The sequence below is a fragment of the Phascolarctos cinereus genome, unplaced genomic scaffold (assembly GCF_003287225.1).
Source record: "Phascolarctos cinereus isolate Bilbo 61053 unplaced genomic scaffold, phaCin_HiC Scaffold_4;HRSCAF=312, whole genome shotgun sequence".
NCBI lineage: Eukaryota > Metazoa > Chordata > Mammalia > Diprotodontia > Phascolarctidae > Phascolarctos > Phascolarctos cinereus.
This window is the reverse complement of record NW_027555847.1, coordinates 22,213,283-22,233,574: the sequence shown is the minus strand read 5'-3', so window position 1 is coordinate 22,233,574 and position 20,292 is coordinate 22,213,283. Positions and strand designations below refer to the sequence as shown.

Genomic DNA, 20,292 nt, shown 5'->3' with positions numbered 1-20,292 from the left:
GCACTAGATGGAGCACCAGGCCTGGAGTTAGGAAGACCTGAGTTCAAATCTGACCTCAGACACTGACTAGGTGTGTGGGCAAGTCACTAAACCCTGTTTGCCTCAGTTTCCTCATCTGTAAAATGAGCTGGAGAAGGAAACGGCAAACCATACCAGTATCTCTACCAGGAAAACCCCAAAAAGGGATCATGAAGAGCCAGACACAACTGAAAATTACTAAATAGCAAGAGGATAAATAGGCTACCACAGGACTAGGGGAGAAGAAATGCCCCCTTTTTTAAGGCAAATGAGTGAACGAAAAATGAAAGTGTAGACCAGTAAACACAACTTTCATTCCCAGCAAAATTCAAGAACATATTATTAAAAGGATGGCTTATGAACATTTAGAAAGGAAAGTAGTGATCATTAAAAACAAGCATGGTTTTTTATCAAGAATAGGTCATGCCAGACTACCTTGTCTTTTTTTAGAAGGTTTACTAGACTGATAGATCTGTGAAACACCATGGATACAAATTACTCCTGCATTCAGCAAAAGCTTTCAGATCCTCCTGGTGGAAAAGCCAGAGAGATGAAGTTAATAGGACTGAGAACAGGCTAAATGAATGGCCTCAGAGAGGAATCGTTAATGCATTCATGTCAACTTGGACAGAGGTCTCTAGTGAAGTACCTCAAGGATCTATGTTTATATCCCTGCTATTTAACATTAGTATCAATGACAGATGAAGAAATATAGGGTATGTTTATCAAATTTTCAGATGACACAAAGCTTGGAGAAATAGATAACATTTTAGATGGCCAAGTCAGGCTCCAGAAAAGATCTCAACACACTAGAGCTGGACTGAGAAAGATGAAACTGAACAAATGGAAAGTTTGACGCTTGAGTTCCAAAAAATCAGTTGCAAGGTTGATGCAAAAAAAAAATCAAATATATATATATATATATATATATATATATATATATATATATGTATACACACACACACACACACACAGAGTAAGAGAGAGGATGAAGAAGGAATAGATAAAAAATGTTCATTTTTTTAAAATCCAGGATTTTTTTGGATTCTAAGTTCAATATGAGTCAACCATGTTCAATGGTAACCAAAAAGGTAATGTTTTCCAAGGGTGAATTAAGAGAAGCATGATGTCCAAGACGAGAGAGCTGACAATCCCACTGTCCTCTGCCGAGGTCAGACCCCAGCTAGAGTATTAGGTTCAATTGTGGCTCTTACAGTTTAGGAGGGTATTCCCTGAGAAGCCGAGAATGTCCAGAAGATGACCAAGATGGTGAGAGTACTGGAAATCCAACCATATGAAGGTTAAATGGAGGAACTGTGGATCTTAAGCCTGAAGAAGAGATTTAGGGAGGGTACGATGGCTGTCTTTAAGAACTCGAAGGAAGGCCTAACAGGTAGAATGACTTCACTTTTCCTCGATGGCTCCAGAAGGCAGACCTGAGTAGAAGTTGCAGGGTGGCAGATTTGGCTTAGATTAGCTGCTACTTGCTGGAGATGTTATGTCCAATTCTTATTCTGGTAGGGGTTGGCTAGATGGTCACTGGGGTCCCTTCCTAGGCTGAGATTCTATCCTGTTATTAAAACCTTTAACCAATGCAGATGCCTTTGAAAAGTGATGATCTAGGAGGAGATCACCAAGACGTTATTATTGTGGACCACGTGGGGTGTACTCCTCCACGTCCAGACAGAAGTTGCACCACCTTCGGGTTTTTTTTAACATGCCCCTCCCCTATTGCTGGGGTTCCTTTAGCACAGAATTCCTACATCCCTGGCCCTCTGAGGGTGTTTATAAATATGGCACTGGCTTCTCTAAGAACTCTTCCCCACACTGGTCACAGGAAAATAGGATCATGGACCTGGAGTTGGCAGGAGCCTCACAGGACATCGAGTCTAGCCTTCTCACTTTACAGATGGGGAAACTGAGGCCCGGAAAGTTTCCATGACAACACCGGTCTTGCCAGGATCTGAACCCAGCTGCTTCTGAATCTAGCATGCTCTCATTCCTAAGCGATACCCCATTTAATGAACACGGGAAGGACGTGGAGCAGCACAAAACTAAACCATACCTTACTTCTGCTGCTAGCACACCTTTCCCCAGTCCCACTCGCTTGTTTCATTTAAAAAGCCAGTAATCATTGCTAGAGAATAAATCAGTCTCCCTCATTCTAGGGTCAGTGCCTTATCTACTACATCATCCAGCCTAGCCCCCCTCGTTTGGCAGGTGAAGAAACTGAGGCCAAGAAAAGTTGAGTGCTTGTCTACAGTCACGTGACAAGTTCAAGGCTCAGCTGAGACCAGAATCTGAGTCTCCAGACTTCTGGTAGCCCATACCCTGATGCCTCCCTTGCAGACTGAAATTCCTTAGTTACAGGTGCTGCCACCCCAGAGGCCACACCAGCATTTCTGCCCAGCAGACAATTCTTTTTTCTTTGAAGGCAGGAACTGAAGAGACTGGCTCCTGCCCTGGCATCACTGGGAACCTACTCAGACTCCTTTAGCAAGATCATCTAACTTAAAGGGGGACCTTTTAGGTCAGAACAGGACAAGTCTACCCCAGCTGGTCTCCGTGCAGTCCTGTCCAGCTGATGGGGACTCCTCTTCTCTTGAAGATAGCCTAACGTGCTAGATTCGGAGTCAGGAAGACCTGGGTTCAAATTCTGGATTAGAGTGCTGGATTTGGAGTCAGGAAGACTTGGATTCAAATTCTACCTCAGATACTAGCCTTGTGACTCTGGGCATGTAACTTAACTCTCTGGGCCTCGGTTTTCCCACTTTAAAATGAGGAATTTTAACTCAGTGGCCTCTAAGGTCCCTGCCACTCTCTTTACCTGCAAGCCTGTGAAGCCTTCTCTTGGGATATTACCAAGGCTGGGCTAACATACTTTGCCTACACCACAAGTCGACAAGCTTTTGCTGACTCAACAGAAGGCAATGAAACCATGCGGAATATCCTCTGTAATCTGCCTCAGCCCTTGGCAATCCTTTCTCCTCCCCCTGGGACGCAGAACAAATCAATTTATTTTTACATGGAATGGCTCTTTGCTCTCTGCCTACACCATCCATAGTCCCTCCAAATGCCAAGGACATATGTCAAGGTTGCGTTGCTATTTTGCCACCTGGTGGCCATCCTGGGAAATCTAAGTAACCAAGAAAAAAGAAAACTGAAATTAGAAAGGATTGGTGAATTGCCTTTGGGTCACATGCAAGAAGGTGCCAGCCTTCAGAATTTACTACCTGCCAGCAAGGTGACCTGTGTACCCTCTACTAACTTGGGTTATAAAGGGCTGAACCAGGAGCCAGCAGTGAGGAAAGAGTGCTTGCCCTGCTTGGCTCCAGAGGACAAAGCCAGGAGAAAGGGGTGGAAGGTGCCATCAGAGCTTACACAAGAAGAGACTGCCTTAGGGGGCAGGGTCATGGCGTCATAGATTTAGAGCCAGAAGGGACCATAGAAGTCATCTGGTTACACTCTCCCGTTTTATGGATGATGAAACTGAGGCACATAGAGAGGTAATGACTTTCCCAAGATCCCTGAACTCTAGGAAGCCCGAATGGTATAACAGATACCATGCTGGACCTGAAGTCAAGACCTAGATTCAAATCCCATTTCTGGCATTCATCAGCTGGGTGACCTTGGCTGAGTCTCTCACAGTAGCTCCTCCTTCAAATAGTTGTGAGCGTCAGAAGAGATAAAGGAGGTGAAGCACTTTGAAAAGTTTAAAGTGTCATGTAAACGTCAGTCCTCCTTATTGACAGCCTTCTTTCCCCTCGCTGGGGTTCTTCAAGCAAAGGCTAAATAATTTTATACTCGCTGGATATGAGCATGGTTTTGTTAAAAGAAAAACCTTAAGTTCAAAACCCAGCTCTTAGACAACCTGTGACCTTGGGCAAATCCCTTATCCTTCCTAAGCTTCAATTTCCTTCTCTGAAAGATAAGAGCTTTAGACAGGATCAGTAAGTCAGTCAACAAGCATTTATTAAGCACTGACTATGTGCCAGGCACTGTGCTAGGGACTTAACAAATATCATCTCCTTTGATCTTCACAATAACCCTGGGAGATTGTTATCTCCATTTTACAGTTGAGGAAACTGAGGCAAACAGATTTTAAGTGACTTGTTCAAGGTCACACAGCTAGTAACTGTGTGAGGCCACATCTGAACCCAGCCAGTCCCAGGACTCTATCCAACTGTGATGACAGATAGAGGAGAGCAGGGGCAGAATGGGATGCAGTGTCCCTCTGAGGGATGCTCTGTGCCCTTGTTCCATTAGACCAATCTTCCCTGCCTCGGTCCCAGATACTGAGTGAGTTTCTATCCTAAACACCATCTATGTCAGGGAAGTGACAGCCACCTTCCTCACCCAATCCTCCCTTCAATTCTTTAACCTCCTGGCCAGCCTCGCTCTCCTCTACCTGGGAGTGGACTCTGCCACCCAGCTCTAGTTACCTTGGATGAGCCTCAGACTTCTAGCTATGGCTCCCATCTCTGGCCTCTCTCCAGGCTCAGAGCCTCAAAGGCCTCCCAGAGGGAAGAAGAGAGGGAGGGAGCCAATAGCCTGGTGCTGTCTGTGGCCATAAATCTTTGCATCTTGCTTAGGAGTTGGCAGAGATGGTTGGCATAGAGCTGATGAGAGATGGTGGTCATCCTGGAGCCTTCATGTTCCCTACCCTAGAGCTGTTCTATAATGGGTATTGCCACCCTGCTCCCCAGGAGTAGAGCAGTGGGTCTCAGAGGGCTTCTCTGCTCCTTTACAAACTTTCTCCCTCTATCCCAGCAGCTAGAAATGATTCCACCATCTTGGAATCTCAGTCAGAGCTGGAAGAAGGGACCCCAGAGGCCATCCCTGAACAAGAATCAGGACCATAGGTCTGGAGTTGGAAGGACCCCAGGGGCCATTCCCCAATCCCCCATTAGACTGTGAGTCCTTCCTCGAGGGCAGGGACTATCTTTTACCTTTCTTAGTATTCTCAGCACTCTGCACAATATAATAAAGTTTGTTGGCTGACTGATTGAATGGGGATTCATGAGTGAGAGTACTATAAAAACTTAGCCCCTCAGGGTTAACCCAAAAACCTGAATGGAGAAATAGTGGTCGGCCCTCCTATGCAATACAAATGGGAGATGGGGAAATATAGCCCAGGAGGGAGTGCTATAGGAGAATGGGTTTAGGAGCTTAAAGCTGGAAGAGATCCCAGAGGCCACACAGACCAGCCCCCTCATTTTACAGATGAAGAAACCAAGGCTGAGGAGATTCAGTGATTTGCCCAAGATCTCGTAAGGTATAAGTATCACGGGTGGGATTGGAACCCAGGTCTCTTGACTTTGCAGATTCAAGGCTCTTTTCAGTATATGATGTTGTCCCTCTTGGGCTTCAAGTAATAAATTGCATATTTCACCCAAAAAACAGGCTAGGTAAGTTGTAAGAGCCAGGGTGGCCCCAGGGTCATGAATATGTCAACAACCACCACTCTCCCAGACTTTCTGCTTATTCAGAAAAGAGCTTTGTCATGAGGGCCCATGTCACTGAAACCACCGGGCATTGAAATGTGGAAGACATGGAGTCAGAAATGGTAGTCAGTGAATGTGTGTGTGTCTCTATGTCTCTAGTGATCATGCTTTGGAAAGGCCCTAGATCAAGTGTCCATAGCTAAAAGGGACCTCAGAGACCACTGAGTGTAACCTCCTCATTTTGCAGATGAGGAAACTAACCCCCCCCCCAAGGTCACACGGCAAGTAAGGGTCTGAAAGAGGTGGGATTTCAACACAGGTCTTCCTGGCTTGAGTCCAGAGCTCTATCCTCCAGCTACACCAAACCTTATTCTCAGGTCTTTTCATATTTCTTTGCATTTTTCACATATATTGCTTTCGTGACAATATAACGATAACTTGGGTGGTGCTATAGTGCATAGAGAGCCGGGCCTGGAATCAGGAAGACCCATCTTCCGGAGTTCAAATTTGGCCTCAGACACTTACTAGCTGTGTGACCCTGGGCAAGTCACTTAACCCTGTTTGCCTCAGTTTCCTCATCTGTAAAATGAGCTGGAGAAGGAAATGGAAAACCACTGCAGTATCTTTGCCAAGAAAACCCCCAATGGAGTCATGGAGAGTCATACATGACTGAAAAAAACAATTGACAAAGGTAACATCCCAATACATATATCATATCATATCAATAATATTTCATAATTTATCCAGTCATTCATCTATTTATTCAACAAATATTAATTAAGTGCTTACTTTGTGCCAAGAGTTGGGCTAGGCACTGGGTAGACAAAGATAAAAAAGGGAAGCAACACATGCAGTCAATAGATCAGTTAAGAAGTACTTATTAATGGGGCAGCTAGGTGGGACAGCGGATAGAGCACCAGCCCTGGATTCAAGAGGACCCGAGTTCAAATCTGCTCTCAGACACATAACATTTACTAGCTGTATGACCCTGGGAAAGTCACTTAACCCCATTGCCTAGCCAGAAGAAGCAGAAGGAGAAGGAGAAGGAGAAGAAGAAGAAGAAGCATTGATTAAGAAACTACTGTGTGCCAAGCACTGAGTCAGGCCCTTGGGAGACAAATACAAAAGGCAAACAGTCTCTGCCCTCAAGGAGCTTATGTTCTAAGAAGGCAGACAACATACACATACTAAGCAGATCCAAGGTGGGAGACTACGCAGTAAATCTTTTTCCAATACGGGGCTTAGTTGCGCTGAAGTGGATTTTTCCTCCTCTTCCTTATTCTTTGTTAGAAACCAAGCAATGGTTCTCCAGAAGGGGGAAGTGAGGAAAATGCTCTGGGAAATGGAGGCGACATAAAAGATATAAATTAAATGTATTTCTGAAAGTGATAGAGTGGGGAAGGAGGGAAGAAGAAAAGAAGGGGGAAGAGATAGAAAGAGACAGAAAAGATAAAAGAAAGACAGAGACAAAGGCAGCAAGGGATTGCACATTCCACAGATTTACACAACCTGTACAAAGACACAGAAGCAGAGATGACACTTTGTGTACGGGGAAAAGCAAACGACCATTTTGGCCAAAATGTTGACTAGTTTGTGAGGAAGAATAATATGTAATCAATCTGGAAAGATAAGCTAGAGCCAGATTTTATACCAGGCAGGGGAGTTTGTATTTTTCCCAAAGGCAGGAGAGTGAAATGGTAAGATATGTACTTGAGGGTTATCAGTGTGGTACCCCTGTGGATGAAAGTTTAAAGAAGGGAGATCATGGAGAAAAGGAGACCAGTTAGGATGGGTACTGCCATACTCCTGCTGAAAGATGACGAGAGCATAAGCTAGGGTGGTGGCCCTATAAGTACAGAGAAAGGAAAGGATTTGAGAGATGTGGAAGTAGAATCAACAAGACTTGGCCAATGATTGATTGGCTATGGTGGCTGAGACAGAGGAAAGAGCCAGGGTTTGAGTTTTGAGGTTGCAAACCTGGGTGAATGGAAAGTTGGTGGTGATGCCCTGAGGGAAAAAAAATTCCATTTTGGACATACTGAATTTGACATATAGGTTATTTCTAAATGTTTACTAACATAAATAATGCAGCTATGAATATGCTGGTACAGATAGATCCTTTTTTCCTTTCTGTAATATTCTTAATATAAATTCATAGCAATAGAATTACTGGATTAAAAGGTCTGATCAATTTTGTGACACATTATATATTGCTATTCAAAATGTCTGCACCAGTCTTCAGTTTCACTAACAATGTATTGGAGTGCCTATTTCCCCAAATTCCACAAACATTAAATTTTGTCATTTTTTCCTAGTTTTGCCATTCTACTCTACTATAAGTAGAGAGGCAGCATAGTATGATGAACAGAGAGCCGTTCTCAAAACCACAAAGAGCTGGATTCAAGTCCTCCTTTAGTCAGTCAAAAAAACATTGATTAAGTCCATATGCATCAGGAGCTATGCTAAGTGCTAGAATTCTGGCTGTGACCCTGCAGGCAACTCAACCTATCAGTGCTCTAGGCAAATCTCCAAGGCTGTAGGTTACAACGAAGGTGCTGACCAGCAAGGCTAAGAGAGTGTCCTTGGTGGATAGGGCTCCAGCCTTGGAGTCAGGAGGACTTGAGGTCCAAATCTGGAATCAGACACTTGACACTTACTAGTTGTGTGACCCTGGGCAAGTCACTTAACCCTGATTGCCTCCCTCCTCCCCGCCCCCCAAAAAAGTTTCCTAGCCTAAGAGTTCCCTATGCCAATAAAATGGCAGTTGCCATCCTGATCCTTACTGGGTATGATGTGGTATCCTAAGTTTGTCTTCCTTGCATTTTCTTTTAATTATCAGAGAATTTGAGCATCTGTTTACATGATTCTTAATGATTCCTCTTTCCTCTTCCATGGATTCTTGCCCATCTGATTTTCCATATGAATTATGGTATGACTTTAATCCCATGAAATAGCCAACTGGCATTTTTATTGTGATTGAGCTATATCTATAAACTGGTTTTGAAAACACTGATATTTTTGCTCAGTTGTCTTGACCTGATCATGATTGAGGATCCCTCTCCATTGACTGAGTTACCAGCAATGTAGATTACTTAGTTACTTCAATAAAATCAAGTCAGACCTGGCCTGGCATGGCATGCCAGGAGCAGGTGTGGGGGAGGGGCACAGGTGCTGATGTAGGTAGAGCTCCCGAAGGCTTTTTAAAGACAGCCAGATTCTGTCTTTGGATCAACTGGTAGCACTTTAGGAGGGTATTGATGAAAAATAATCCATTATTTGGGGTTGAGTAGATCACCAAACCAGAGCACTGTTAACACCCAGGCTGATGTTCGAGAAGGTCCTAGATTAACTCGCAGAAAGGGGCAGTGAATACAAATCTTTTGCCTGTTCAGGATTTTCTCTGTATTGGAGTAAGTCCTCAAAGAATTAATGCTCTCCAGAGGTCTAGAACTAAAACTGAAACCAGAAAGCTACTGAGAAACAAAATAGTCCTTTACATGAACCCAGGACATGGGATTATAGATCTAGAGTGGAAAGGACCCCAAGGCTCCAATACTAATTTTACGGTTTGGGTAACTGAGATACCCATACACACAGAGGAACAGCAGCACAGCTGAGATTCCAATCTAGGTCTCCTGACTCCAACATCAGTGCTCTTCCTGGCCCATCATGTCCACCTGGCCCTTGGCAGACAGTGACCTTGGTGGAAGCCAAGTCTAATTCAACAAGGAAATCAAAAAGTGGAACAAGTTTTAGGAGAAAAGAGTATAAGCTTACTTCAGCACACTTTGCATTTGAGGCACCTTGGAACTTCCAGGTGCAGATGGGGTAGAAACAGTTGGAGCTGTCTTTAGAGGAAAAGTCAGACCTGGAGGTACGGTGCACTTCAGTGAGTCAACAAACATTCAAGAAGCTTTCAGCAGTGAAGCAAGCCCTGCCCTCAAGAAGCTTACTATTCTAATAGGGGAGAAAGTACATAATCCGGAGCTGGTAGACTGAGGGAGGAGAGAAGACACCCACTGGAGCCTGGTGGTGAAAGTCAGGAGTGGAGCTGAAGGGGTCACAGGGCCTGAGGGAACTTTCAGGGTGAAGTTCAGAGAAGCACCAGGAGGTATACTAAGCATGGAGGATTCAGGGATTAAAAAAAGAAAACAATTTCTGCCCTCAAGGAGCTTACCTTCTAAAGACAGGATATAACCTATACACTCTATGTGTGTGTATGTGTATATATGCACACACATACTCACACACATGTGTGTATATACATGTCCATATACATATACACATATGTACACATATACATGTACTGCATATATATCCTATACGTGTGTGTACACATGCGCTGAGTTCATATGCACACATATGTGTGCGCATATGTGTATGTGGGCACAATACATACCACGGAATTTAGGGGAGGCTGGAAGGCTAATCACTGGGGCAATCAGCAAAGACTTGTAGGAGGCGGCATGGGAGATGAGCCTGGAAAGTGGAGGAGAGGAGAAAGTGCGTCCCTCCTGCCCACATGGGGGTCAGCCTCGAGGTAAAAGCACAAAAAGGTGGCCAGAATAGGAAGCGCTGTGTGGTGGAATCTGCAAAGGCAGGTTGGAAAGACATCACGAAGGGCTTTAAATGTGAAACCCGGGAGTTTGTGTTGTATCCTAGAGGACAGGAGGATGGGTCATGAAAGGAAGTCGGAAGGCCCTGAAGCTTCTTAGGCAAGTCAGTGATGCGGTCGGTCCTGTGCTTACTTGACAGGCGGATGGATGATGGACGGGAGAGACTGGAGAAGGGGAGGTCAGTGAGGAGGCGAGGCCCAGAAGTGACGCCAGGGCCTGAACCGGGCTGGCCACCACGCTGGCAGAGAGAAGGGGGATGGGCAGGGGATGGACACAGACTGCCAGGCTCAGCTGAAGCCCAAACTGAACTGCTGAAGTGTTTCTTTTTTTCCCTGTTTCCTTTTTCATTCTTGTTGTAAGACATGGCTTGCTGGGAAAGGAAATAGGAGAAAATATAAAAAATTGAGTGTGACATGAAAACAAAGCAATACTTTTTAATATGTATTTTTGCTTTGAGGGGGAGAAAAATCAAAGGCGACCGCAGGCCTTTTCCCCCCAAGGGGACCCAGCCCAAGGCGTCCACAGTGGGCAAGTCTCATTAGCTCGATGGCCTCCTCCCTGGAGCAGTCTACCATCGACCTTGCCTCCACCTGTGTGATTCCCGTCCGAGTCTTTCTGTAAACTCTCTTGAGGGGAATCTCTCCTTTCTCCAGGTCTCTGACTACCTCATGGGCACAGTGCAGGCCCCAGGTCCCTACTACCACCCACTCTCACCCGAGGATGGGCCGACACCCTTTCCACGAAGCCCCCCAGCCCTCGGGAATGTCTATGACTCCTCTTCACCAGTCACTGTTGGAGTGGTGGAGGCTGTGCCACCATGTTGGAACGGTCTGCTATTTATTATGGTATCTGACCCAAAGCCCTGCTTGGGTCCAGAGGGCAAGCAGAAACAAAGCATCATAAAAAGAAACTTCTCAGCAAGTAGCCAAGGAAGCCCTCCCCCGCTCTCTCTCTCTCCCCAGGTCACAGATGGACAAACCTGGACAAAGCTGTTCAGGAAAAGTTTTTCTTTCGGTTAAACGTATAAACTTCCCAAGGGGGTGGAGAGTGGGGGGGGCGAGGGGGGGCCTGCTTTAACAAGTGACATTTAAATAGTGAGAGTTGACAATGCAGTAGATCTCTAGTCAGTCAGAAATCCTGGCTGTGTGCCCTTGGGCAAGTCACTTAATCTCTGCTTGCCTCAGTTTCCTCATCTCTAAAATGGAGATAATAACAGCACCTACTTCCCAGGATTGTTGTGAGGATAGCACATAGTAAGTGCAACATAAAAGTTATTGTTGTTGTTATTATTATTATTATTCTATCACACTGTCTTAACACTAGACATATTTTAACCCAAAGAAATAACTCTAATGATTATGTAGACCATGAGTAACATCAATGGGGAGAAATTTTGGTGTGGGGGGCTCCCCACCTCCCTCAAATTCTGCCACCACCACAGAAGGCCAGCCCTTAACTATTCATCTCTTTATACGCCCTCACCCCAATCTTTGAGCCAATGACACTGGTTTCTTTGATGTTCGTCAAACAAGATTCTCCATCTCCCGACCCCCAGCTGCGTCCCATGCCTAGCATGTTTTCCCTTGAAACCCTGAGCTTCCTTCAAGGCTAAGCCTAAGTGCCATTTCTCAATATAGCTGCCCACCCATTCACACACACACACACACACACACACGTAATTCACATTTTATATTTATTTTGTACATACTTATCCATGTAAATATTGTTCTTCTCCTTCCCACTCTGCTTCTCCTCAAGTACAACATAAGCTCCTTGAGACTAGAACTGGTGTTTTTGCTATTGTATCCCAGCACCCAGCAGTGCCCAGTGCACAGCAGGCATTTAATAAATGCTCGTTGAATTGAATTGAACCAACCAATCCAGGAACCATTCTGACAAGTGTATGTGACATTATGCTGCTGTAGGCTGCCACCTCCCCAACAAGGGGAAGGAGGTATATTTCCTTATATATTCTCTAAGACCAAGAATATTGTTCTTTTCATTTGCATCTCTTACGGTCTTTTGTGTGTATCATTTTCCTGATTCTGCGGATTTCACTTTGCATCAGTTCATACAAGTCTTCCCCAGTCTGATGAAGGCAAAAACAAACCGGGACAACAATTTCTATAATAGCACCATATTATTGTGTAATAAACACCATAATAACACCAATCAACGCAATCACCAACCATGCTTCTGGAAGACTAAAGATTGAGTTCCCTGACCCACCTCTTGCCAGACAAATCATGAACTTAAAACATAGAAGGAGACATAGATTCTTTGGACATGGCTAATGTGGGATTTTGTTTTCTTTGGCCAGGAAAAAAGTGGATATCCTCCCATGGATCATCCATTCTCCAATCAATGGGCACCTCATTTGTTATCTGTCGGGCCTCTCTGTCTTGACATTGTTGGGTAACGTACTTCATATTGAGTGGAGTCTCAGCCCCATTGCTTCCTACAGATTACATATAAAGCCTTTATCCTTTTTAAAAATATATATATTTTTAGTTTTCAACATTCACTTCCATAAGCTTTTGAGTTTTAAATTTTCTCCCCCTCCTCTCTCCCCAAGATGATGGCATGCAATCTGATATAGCTTTTGCATACACATTCATATTAAACATATTTTCACATTAGTCATGTTGTAAAGAAGAATTAGAACCAATGGAAGGAACACGAGAAAGAAGAAACAAAACAAAACAGAGAGAGACTGTGCAAATAGCATGCTTCCATCTGCATTCAGACTCCACAGTTCTTTCTCTGGATGTGGATAGCATTTTTCATCACTAGTCTTTTGGAGATGTCTTAGATCCTTGCATTGCTGAGAAGAGCCAAGTCTATGAGATTTAGTCATCACACAATGTGGCTGTTACCATGTACAACATTCTCCTGGTTCTGCTCATTTCACTCAGCATCAGTTCATATAAGTCTTTCTAGGTTTTTCTGAAGTCTGCCTGTAGAGCCTTTATCCTTAAGCTACAGCATTGAAGGAATTGATTCTGCATCAGCATTCAACAGAAGACAAACAGGAACTTTTTCATTCAGAGACTTTTGGATATGATGAGGCCAGGAAAGCGGGAAGCCATGCTTGTCATTTTTCTTGAATTACTTCTCTTCTTTTCAAATAGCTTTAAAGAAGACTTGATTCTCCCCCTTACCTTCCTCCCTCTTTCAATGAAGAATCTAAACTGGATACTCGTCTCAGACACTTTCTGGCCTATCCTGAGCCCCATTGGCAGGGCCAGTGATGAGGGGCAGAGCCTAGTAGGAAAAAAAAAGTTGTATAGGAGAAAGAGCTCTGGTTTTAGAGTCAATAGACCTTGGTTTGAATCCTCACTCTGCTCTCTCCTCTCATGACCTGAGGGCAGATGCTTCACCTGCCTTATCTGCAAGAACTGGAGGTTCTTTCTTTTGCTAAGTCTTTGACCCTGTGGGCCCCAGTATTAGCTACAACATTCCCACTGTGGCCTGACCTAGACAGAGATGTGTGACTTTCCCCTCCCTTGTCCTAAATACACTATTCCCTCCTATTCCTCTCTTAATTCAGTCCAAGATTACATTTAGCTTTTTGGTTGCTATAACATGCTAAAGGATCACATTTAGGCTTGAGGTCCACTTACATGCTAAGATCTTTTCCAGAATAATTGCCCACTAGCTAGGTCTCCCCTGCCTTGGACCAAGGAAGCTGATTTCTAAACTCCAGTGTAAGACTTTACATTTATTCCTATTAAAATATGCTGAGTACACTATGTACATATTTACACAGACACATGTATACGTATACATTGTATATCCCAGTGACCCTCACTCCCTCTTTTCTCCAGGATAAAACTTCTCCAAAAGGCATTTAATCCACAAACACCAAAGATAAAATGTCCACACTGCTCCACAGAAAGCAAGTGAAGATATTGCTGTGTGAAATAGGAAGAGGATTGGACTGGAGATGGTTATGGACTTCTCCCTTACGGTTCCAGGGTGTTGCATGCTATAGCTGGCCAATTAAGAAGCAATTCCCTACTGCTAGGGGCAGCCAGGTGGCACAGTGGGTAAAGCACCAGGATTGGAGTCAAGAAGACCTGAGTTCAAATCTGATCTCTGACACTTATTGGCAGTGTGACTCTGGGCAAGTCACTTCACCTTGTTTGCCTCAGTTTCCTCATCTGTAAATTGGGGATAATAATAGCACTCCCTGGTTTGTTGTGAGGATCAAAGAAGATAATATTTGTAAAGCATCTGGTATACAGTAGGCACTTAATAAATGCTTGCTTCCTATCCTTTCATTGGAGTCAGAGTTCAAGTTCCACTCATTACACTTGCAGGTTTAAAGTTAGTTTTCTTCTTACAGAATGTAATATTCTCAAGGCAGGAACTATTTCATTTTTGTTTTTGTATTCCCAACACTTAGCACAGTGAGGCACACAGCAGGTGTTTAATACATGCCTGTTGACTGATTGTGGGACCCTAGGCAAGTCCCTTAACCTGAATGAGTCTGAGTTTCCCCATCTGTCAAATTGAGGTGAGAGGTAGTGGGGCTTGCTGGAAGAGAGTTGATCTCAGAGTTGGGAAGACCTGGGTTCAAGTCCTGCCTCTGACACATATAATGACTGTCTGCCTCTGTGCAAGGTTAAATGTAACTTCTCACTGACCACAAGCAGCTTCCAAGATTACAACCTGCACAGAAGGTTCTGCGAAGGTAGAAAAAAAATTCCTCAGTGAGAGCCCCAGGACCAGTGAAATCCTAAGTGTAACCCTGAAGCTCTCTGGACGCAACTTGTATCAGAGGGAGCCCTGCATCTGGAGCCAGGTGATGCCTGGAATCCTGGCTCCACCCCCACTCCTGTGTGACCTTGGGTTAGTGGCCTGACCTCTCCGGGCCTCCCTTTCCCCATCTGCAGAATGAGGGGATTGGAGCAGAGGGCTCGATTTCAGCTCTAAAATTCTGATCCTTTGAATTGCCTTCTACCTCAGGAATGGGAGACGCCACTGCAGGTGAGTTTGGGCCGTGCCGTCTTCCCTGAGGAAGCACCGGCTTCTAATGTGTGTGCCCTCATTGCCCCTCTCTTCACAGCTTCGTTGTACTCTGAAATGCAGCGGGATAGAACAGAGAGAGCTGGGGGAGTCACGGCCCATCCGGACTACAAAGATTGGAACACAGAACTCATCAAACCCAAGAAGCTGACGAATCCTGTAAAAGCCTCCAGAAGTCACCAGGAGCTACACAGGGAGCTCCTCATGAACCACAGAAGGTGAGGAGTGGCCACGGAATGTCCTCCCCATCCCTTAGACCAGGGGCAGAGAACCTGTGGCCTCAAGGCCATATACGGCCCCCTAGGTCCTCAAGTGCGGCCCTCTGGATTCAGTCCAAGGGCACATGTGGCCTTGAAGCTGCAGCTTCCCCATTCCTGGCTTAGACCAAGGGATACCCTGAGCATCCTCAGCTGGAGCCTCTGGGTTGTCATGGAAACCAGGTACAAAACTCTCTAGATTTAGAGGGTTAAAGTCTCACCTCTGACATAAACAAACTATCTCAGTGGTCTCCAGGTTTTTTTTAATTATGTGCCCCTTTCAGTTATGCATGGATCCAACAGCTGTATATTTACTTATTTATATGCTTATATAAAATATATAGAAATATATTTATTATATAAATAAGTACATACACTTAATATATACATATATTATATACTCATAATTACTCACAGTTATTATGGTTAATTAAAATACACAGTATAATAAATATAATTATGATTATGTTACTTATGATTACTAATAATTACATTCATTACAAATCTTACACAAAAATTGAAATTTAAAAAGGGGAAATAAAGATGAAATATTTTGGAAATTTTTTTACTTAGTAGGGGCACAAAAAAACCTTTCTGCTCTGACTAAAATTATTATTAATAATATTTTCATGAAAGCAATGGGATGGAATATGCTTCATTATTTTTTGAAATCTTGGTTAAATTCCTTACAATATAGCAATTTCTGGCCTCAGACACTTACTAGCTCTATGACCTTGGGTAAGTCCCTTAACCCTGTTTGCCTCAGTTTCCTTATCTGTAAAATGAGCTGGAGAATGACATGTGTCTTTGCCAAGAAAACCCCAATGGGGTCACAAAACATTGGACACAACTCAACAACGACGACAGTGATATAGGGATTTATAGCTTTAGTCCTACGTCCTTTATCTGAGTACGTGGTTTCAATAGCTATCACAGCTTTAAAAAAATGCCACACAAGACTCTGAAGGCCCCCACAGAAGGACGTCGCCAGCTACACAAACACAGGACCTTCACTTTTCAGTGCCACCCACCAATCGTGCAAAGGCTTTGGATGGAATCCAGGTGGTAAATTTCCATCTTCCCCGATGTCAATCAGTTGTTCTTACAAACCGGTCAGAAGGCATTACGATTTTATATTTTTAACAAATGCATTCAAACCCCACTGAAACTCTGGAAGATTTTTAAACACATTTTGAAATTCCGCTTTTAACTTTTCCCTGTATAAATATGAGAAATTTTACAGGTGATACAGACCATTTTCAGCAGCCCAGAAAGGAGAGTGTAAATACCCAGGAGAAGAGGGTGGTCCCCAGTTCAGAGGCTGCAGGGCCGCCAGGAAGGATAAAGATCGAGAAAAGTCCACCCTATTTGGCAATTAAGAGATGCTTGGAGATGGAGCAGTTCTCATTGGAGAGGGAAGTCAAGTGTAATGAGAGAGGTAATGAAGCTGGGAGCCTGCAGGGATGTTGGTGCCCTTGAAAGAAAGAGGGAAGTTTGGTAGAGAAGGGAAAGACAATGTGATGAGGTGGGCAATGGATCCACCCACAGTCTACTGATTGTGGTTCCAGTGGAAAGTGAAAAGTAGGAGCTGGGTCTCTCTCACCAGCCACCGACAGACCTGGATCAAAGTCAAGTCAACCACCATGAGGATGCAACAACAGTGCACCAAGGGAGGCCGGCATCAGGAGGGGATGACGGTGTTAGTCAATAATGGATGAAGGAGGTCATGTAGCCATGTTGGGGACAAGTCTGTGACTGGCTACTGGGGGCAGGAGGTGATGGATGCAACCCATCTGCCCGACTGGTTGGCATCGGGCTGTCTCCCAGAGCTGGGCGACCTTGTACCTCTCAGAGCCTGAGTTTCTTTATCTATCAGAGTGATCGTTTCACTAGAAAAGAATATGATAGCTGTGACTTGAAGGGCTTTCCCTTAGGAGAGGGATTAGATTGGTTCTTTTTGGCCCCAGGGGTAAAACTAGGAGAAAATGGGTAAAAGAGGCAGGGCACCACTGGGCTTGGAGCCCAAGGAGCTGGGTTCAAGTCCCACTGCTGTCACATTCTAACTCTGTGCCTGTGGGCAAGTCATTTAACCTCTCAGCATCCCCAGACCACTCTCTAAGACTAACCCTGCCTCTTGCATGTGACTCTGGGCAAGGCATTTTAGTGAATTCACAAAATACAATTTCCACACTGAGTTCCCCATCCCAGTGAAACCCCAGATCCAGACCAAAAACGTTAAATAAAGGCCAGGCATAAGGTAGGGCATTCCAGCCCCTTTTCCTTATTAAGGACTATTATAGTCCAGGTAACAATGCCACTTTCCCCAAAGGTCTGACTGAGTAAAATAATCAGATTGATTCTATATAATTTTTATTGCTCCTATTTACAATTAATTGAATTTTGTCCTGTAACTGCCTAAGTCATGGTTCTTTGTGTCTGAACTTAGTTCAGAAATTCAGCTGGCCTGTAACAAGTTAAGTTTAGAATTTCAGTTTTCCTGGTAATCACTGCTCTATTCCTGCCTCAAGGAAATCTGTTATGCTTGAGGGATGCAGATGCACACCAGGGAGTCTGGTCTAGTATCTTTGCACCACCAAGCTACCCTTCAAGGATGTCTGGTTTACTATCCAAAGATGTCTGGTTCATCCTGTCTGACCTTGCGGGGACTCAGTGAACACTTCTCTGTCACAGGCAGGAAGGAGGGGGTTGTTGCCAGCCTTGCATTCCCGATTTCCAACCAATCACATTATCCCCCACGCCTCAACTCTACAGTTTTACAGAACAAATCCTTTTATTAAGGGGATTTGTTCTGTGAAGTTTGGATTCAATCAAAGGGCTGCACTTGAGGGCCTAACGGGACCCATATGGCCTTGAGGCTGCAGGCTCCCCACACCTGGTTCAGGGAGTTTGCCAAAAGTCGGCTGAGGTTGTGAGCCCAGAACGTCCTCCAAGAAAACACTGTGCAATGAGGAAGGCTTTCAGTTGCCCCCTGCCATGCCTCCTGTGTCTTTTATGCGTCATGTAAAGATAACTCATTCTGCTCGGACCTGGTGGGAAGAACAAGGAGTACTGGAGGGAGAGGGAGGGAAGTCCGCCAGCTGTATACAGAAGGAAGAGCTTCCTGACCAGGGGTACCTGCCACAAGGAGAATGGTCAGTACTGAGTTCAGTCCCTGGGGGTCCTCAGGCAGCAGCAGGATGAGATCAGTCAATCAATGAGCTTTCATTAAGTGCCTGCTATGTGCCAGGCACTGTGCTAAGAGCTGAGATGTTACAGAGGGGGCTCTGGTTGGACCTCTCATAGACGTCCCCTCTGCCACTGGAAGCCCATAACTGGCGACAGTCTACTGGCCAGGAGGGGTCACAATTCCTAGGACTCTAAGTGTCCCCAGGAGTGAGGGCTCCCCATCCTTTGGGCCTTCGGACCCCTCCATTCACAGTCACAGATCTCAAATCTCAATGGTCCTTCTTGCCTTCCTCATTCTCTTGTCCCACCCTCTGGGGCAGGGTCAAATGCATCTAATCCCTCTTCTCTTCACATACTGGAACCCAGACATCCTGTGCCGAGTCTTCCCTTGGCCAGGCTAAACTTCCCCAGATCCTCCAAACGATCCCGGTGTGGCATGATGTGAAGGTCACCCAGCATCCTGGCTGCCCTCCTCCAGGTGCTTTCCAGCTGAACGGGGTGCACAGAACTGAGCAGATGTGGTCTGACCAGGGACTGTGTCCTGACTTCTGAGAACAAGGTTTCCCTTAATGTAGCCCCAGACTGAAGGAGTTCTTCTGGCCTCCGAGTCATACAACTGGCTCCTTTGGAGCTTGTGGTCCACTAGGACTTCAAGGTTTTTTTCAGATCACCTTCCATCTTGTCCTCATGAAGTCGATTTTTTTAACCCTGAGTAATAAGGCTACTTGTATCCCTGCTGTGGTCACTGGCCACAGCAGCAGCAACTACCAACTTTTTGGAGTTCTAGTTCTTGACCCAGTAAATGACCATGAGAGATGCAGCCTTGGGATTAGGAAGAACTTGGTCCAAGCCCCGACCATCAACCTTTCACACATACTAGCTGTGTGACCCTGGGCAAACCACTTAATCTCTTACTGCCCCTAAGAAATTCTCCAAGACAATAAATTGCAAGATATTTTGCCATTCTGCTTCGGTAGAAGGAGGGTTCCTATACCTATGAAGTCACAGAACAAGACCAAAAAATCATACCATCAGGCTTATAGTCAAACCCTACCTCTGGTAAGTCACTTAAAATCTATGAACCTCAAACAGTAGCTGCTTACGACTGATCCATTACACCACAGATTCTGCCTGAACAGGAATCCTTCTGTTTGAGTAAATGACCATCACACAGTTCTGTTTTTCACTGTACACTTGGTTCTACAATAGAAAAATGCACTCCCCACGAGCCCGCCAGGTGCATTGTGTGCAATTCACTTTGGAGCCAACAATAAACAGAGCTCACATCCCTTTCTCACTCTAAGGTTTACAAAGAGCTTTCCTCTCAACACCTTATGAGATAAGTAGCACAAGGCTTTTTATCCTCCCCATTTTGCAGGAGGGAGCTAAGGCTCCATGAGAGGTGGTGACCTACCCAGGGTCACGCAGCTGGAAGTGCCACAGCCTGGACTGGAGCTCCGATCTCCCGTCCCCAACATCAGGGCCTCTACAGAGGTGGCATCTCCCTTCCTGCTGTGGTCTGAGTCATCAAGGATAGGAGAGAGTAAGGAGGCCAAGACTCTCTCTCACTCTCTGTTCATTCACCCACTCTTACATCCAATTCATGAGCAGGTGGAGATATCACCCTCCTGATGTCATCGGTCCTTTTCAAGAAGAAAGGGCAAATAACAACCTCAAAAGTACAACATCTTGATTTTTGGGGTAACTCTCCCAGACAGCTGGCAACCTGAAGTAAATCTC

At 44.9% G+C, this 20,292-nt stretch overlaps 1 protein-coding gene across 4 annotated transcripts in view; it reads left to right on the top strand.

Annotated features, from left to right (window-relative positions):
* The window catches only part of FAM107A (family with sequence similarity 107 member A), a 133,649-nt gene that overhangs the window by 108,586 nt on the left and 4,771 nt on the right, over positions 1–20,292 (top strand). For all 4 annotated transcript variants that reach the window (XM_020969057.2, XM_020969058.2, XM_020969054.2 and 1 more), the window contains one exon: positions 15,150–15,327. In XM_020969057.2, coding sequence (XP_020824716.1) covers positions 15,150–15,327 — 178 coding nt within the window. The remainder of the gene's footprint in view (positions 1–15,149; positions 15,328–20,292) is intronic.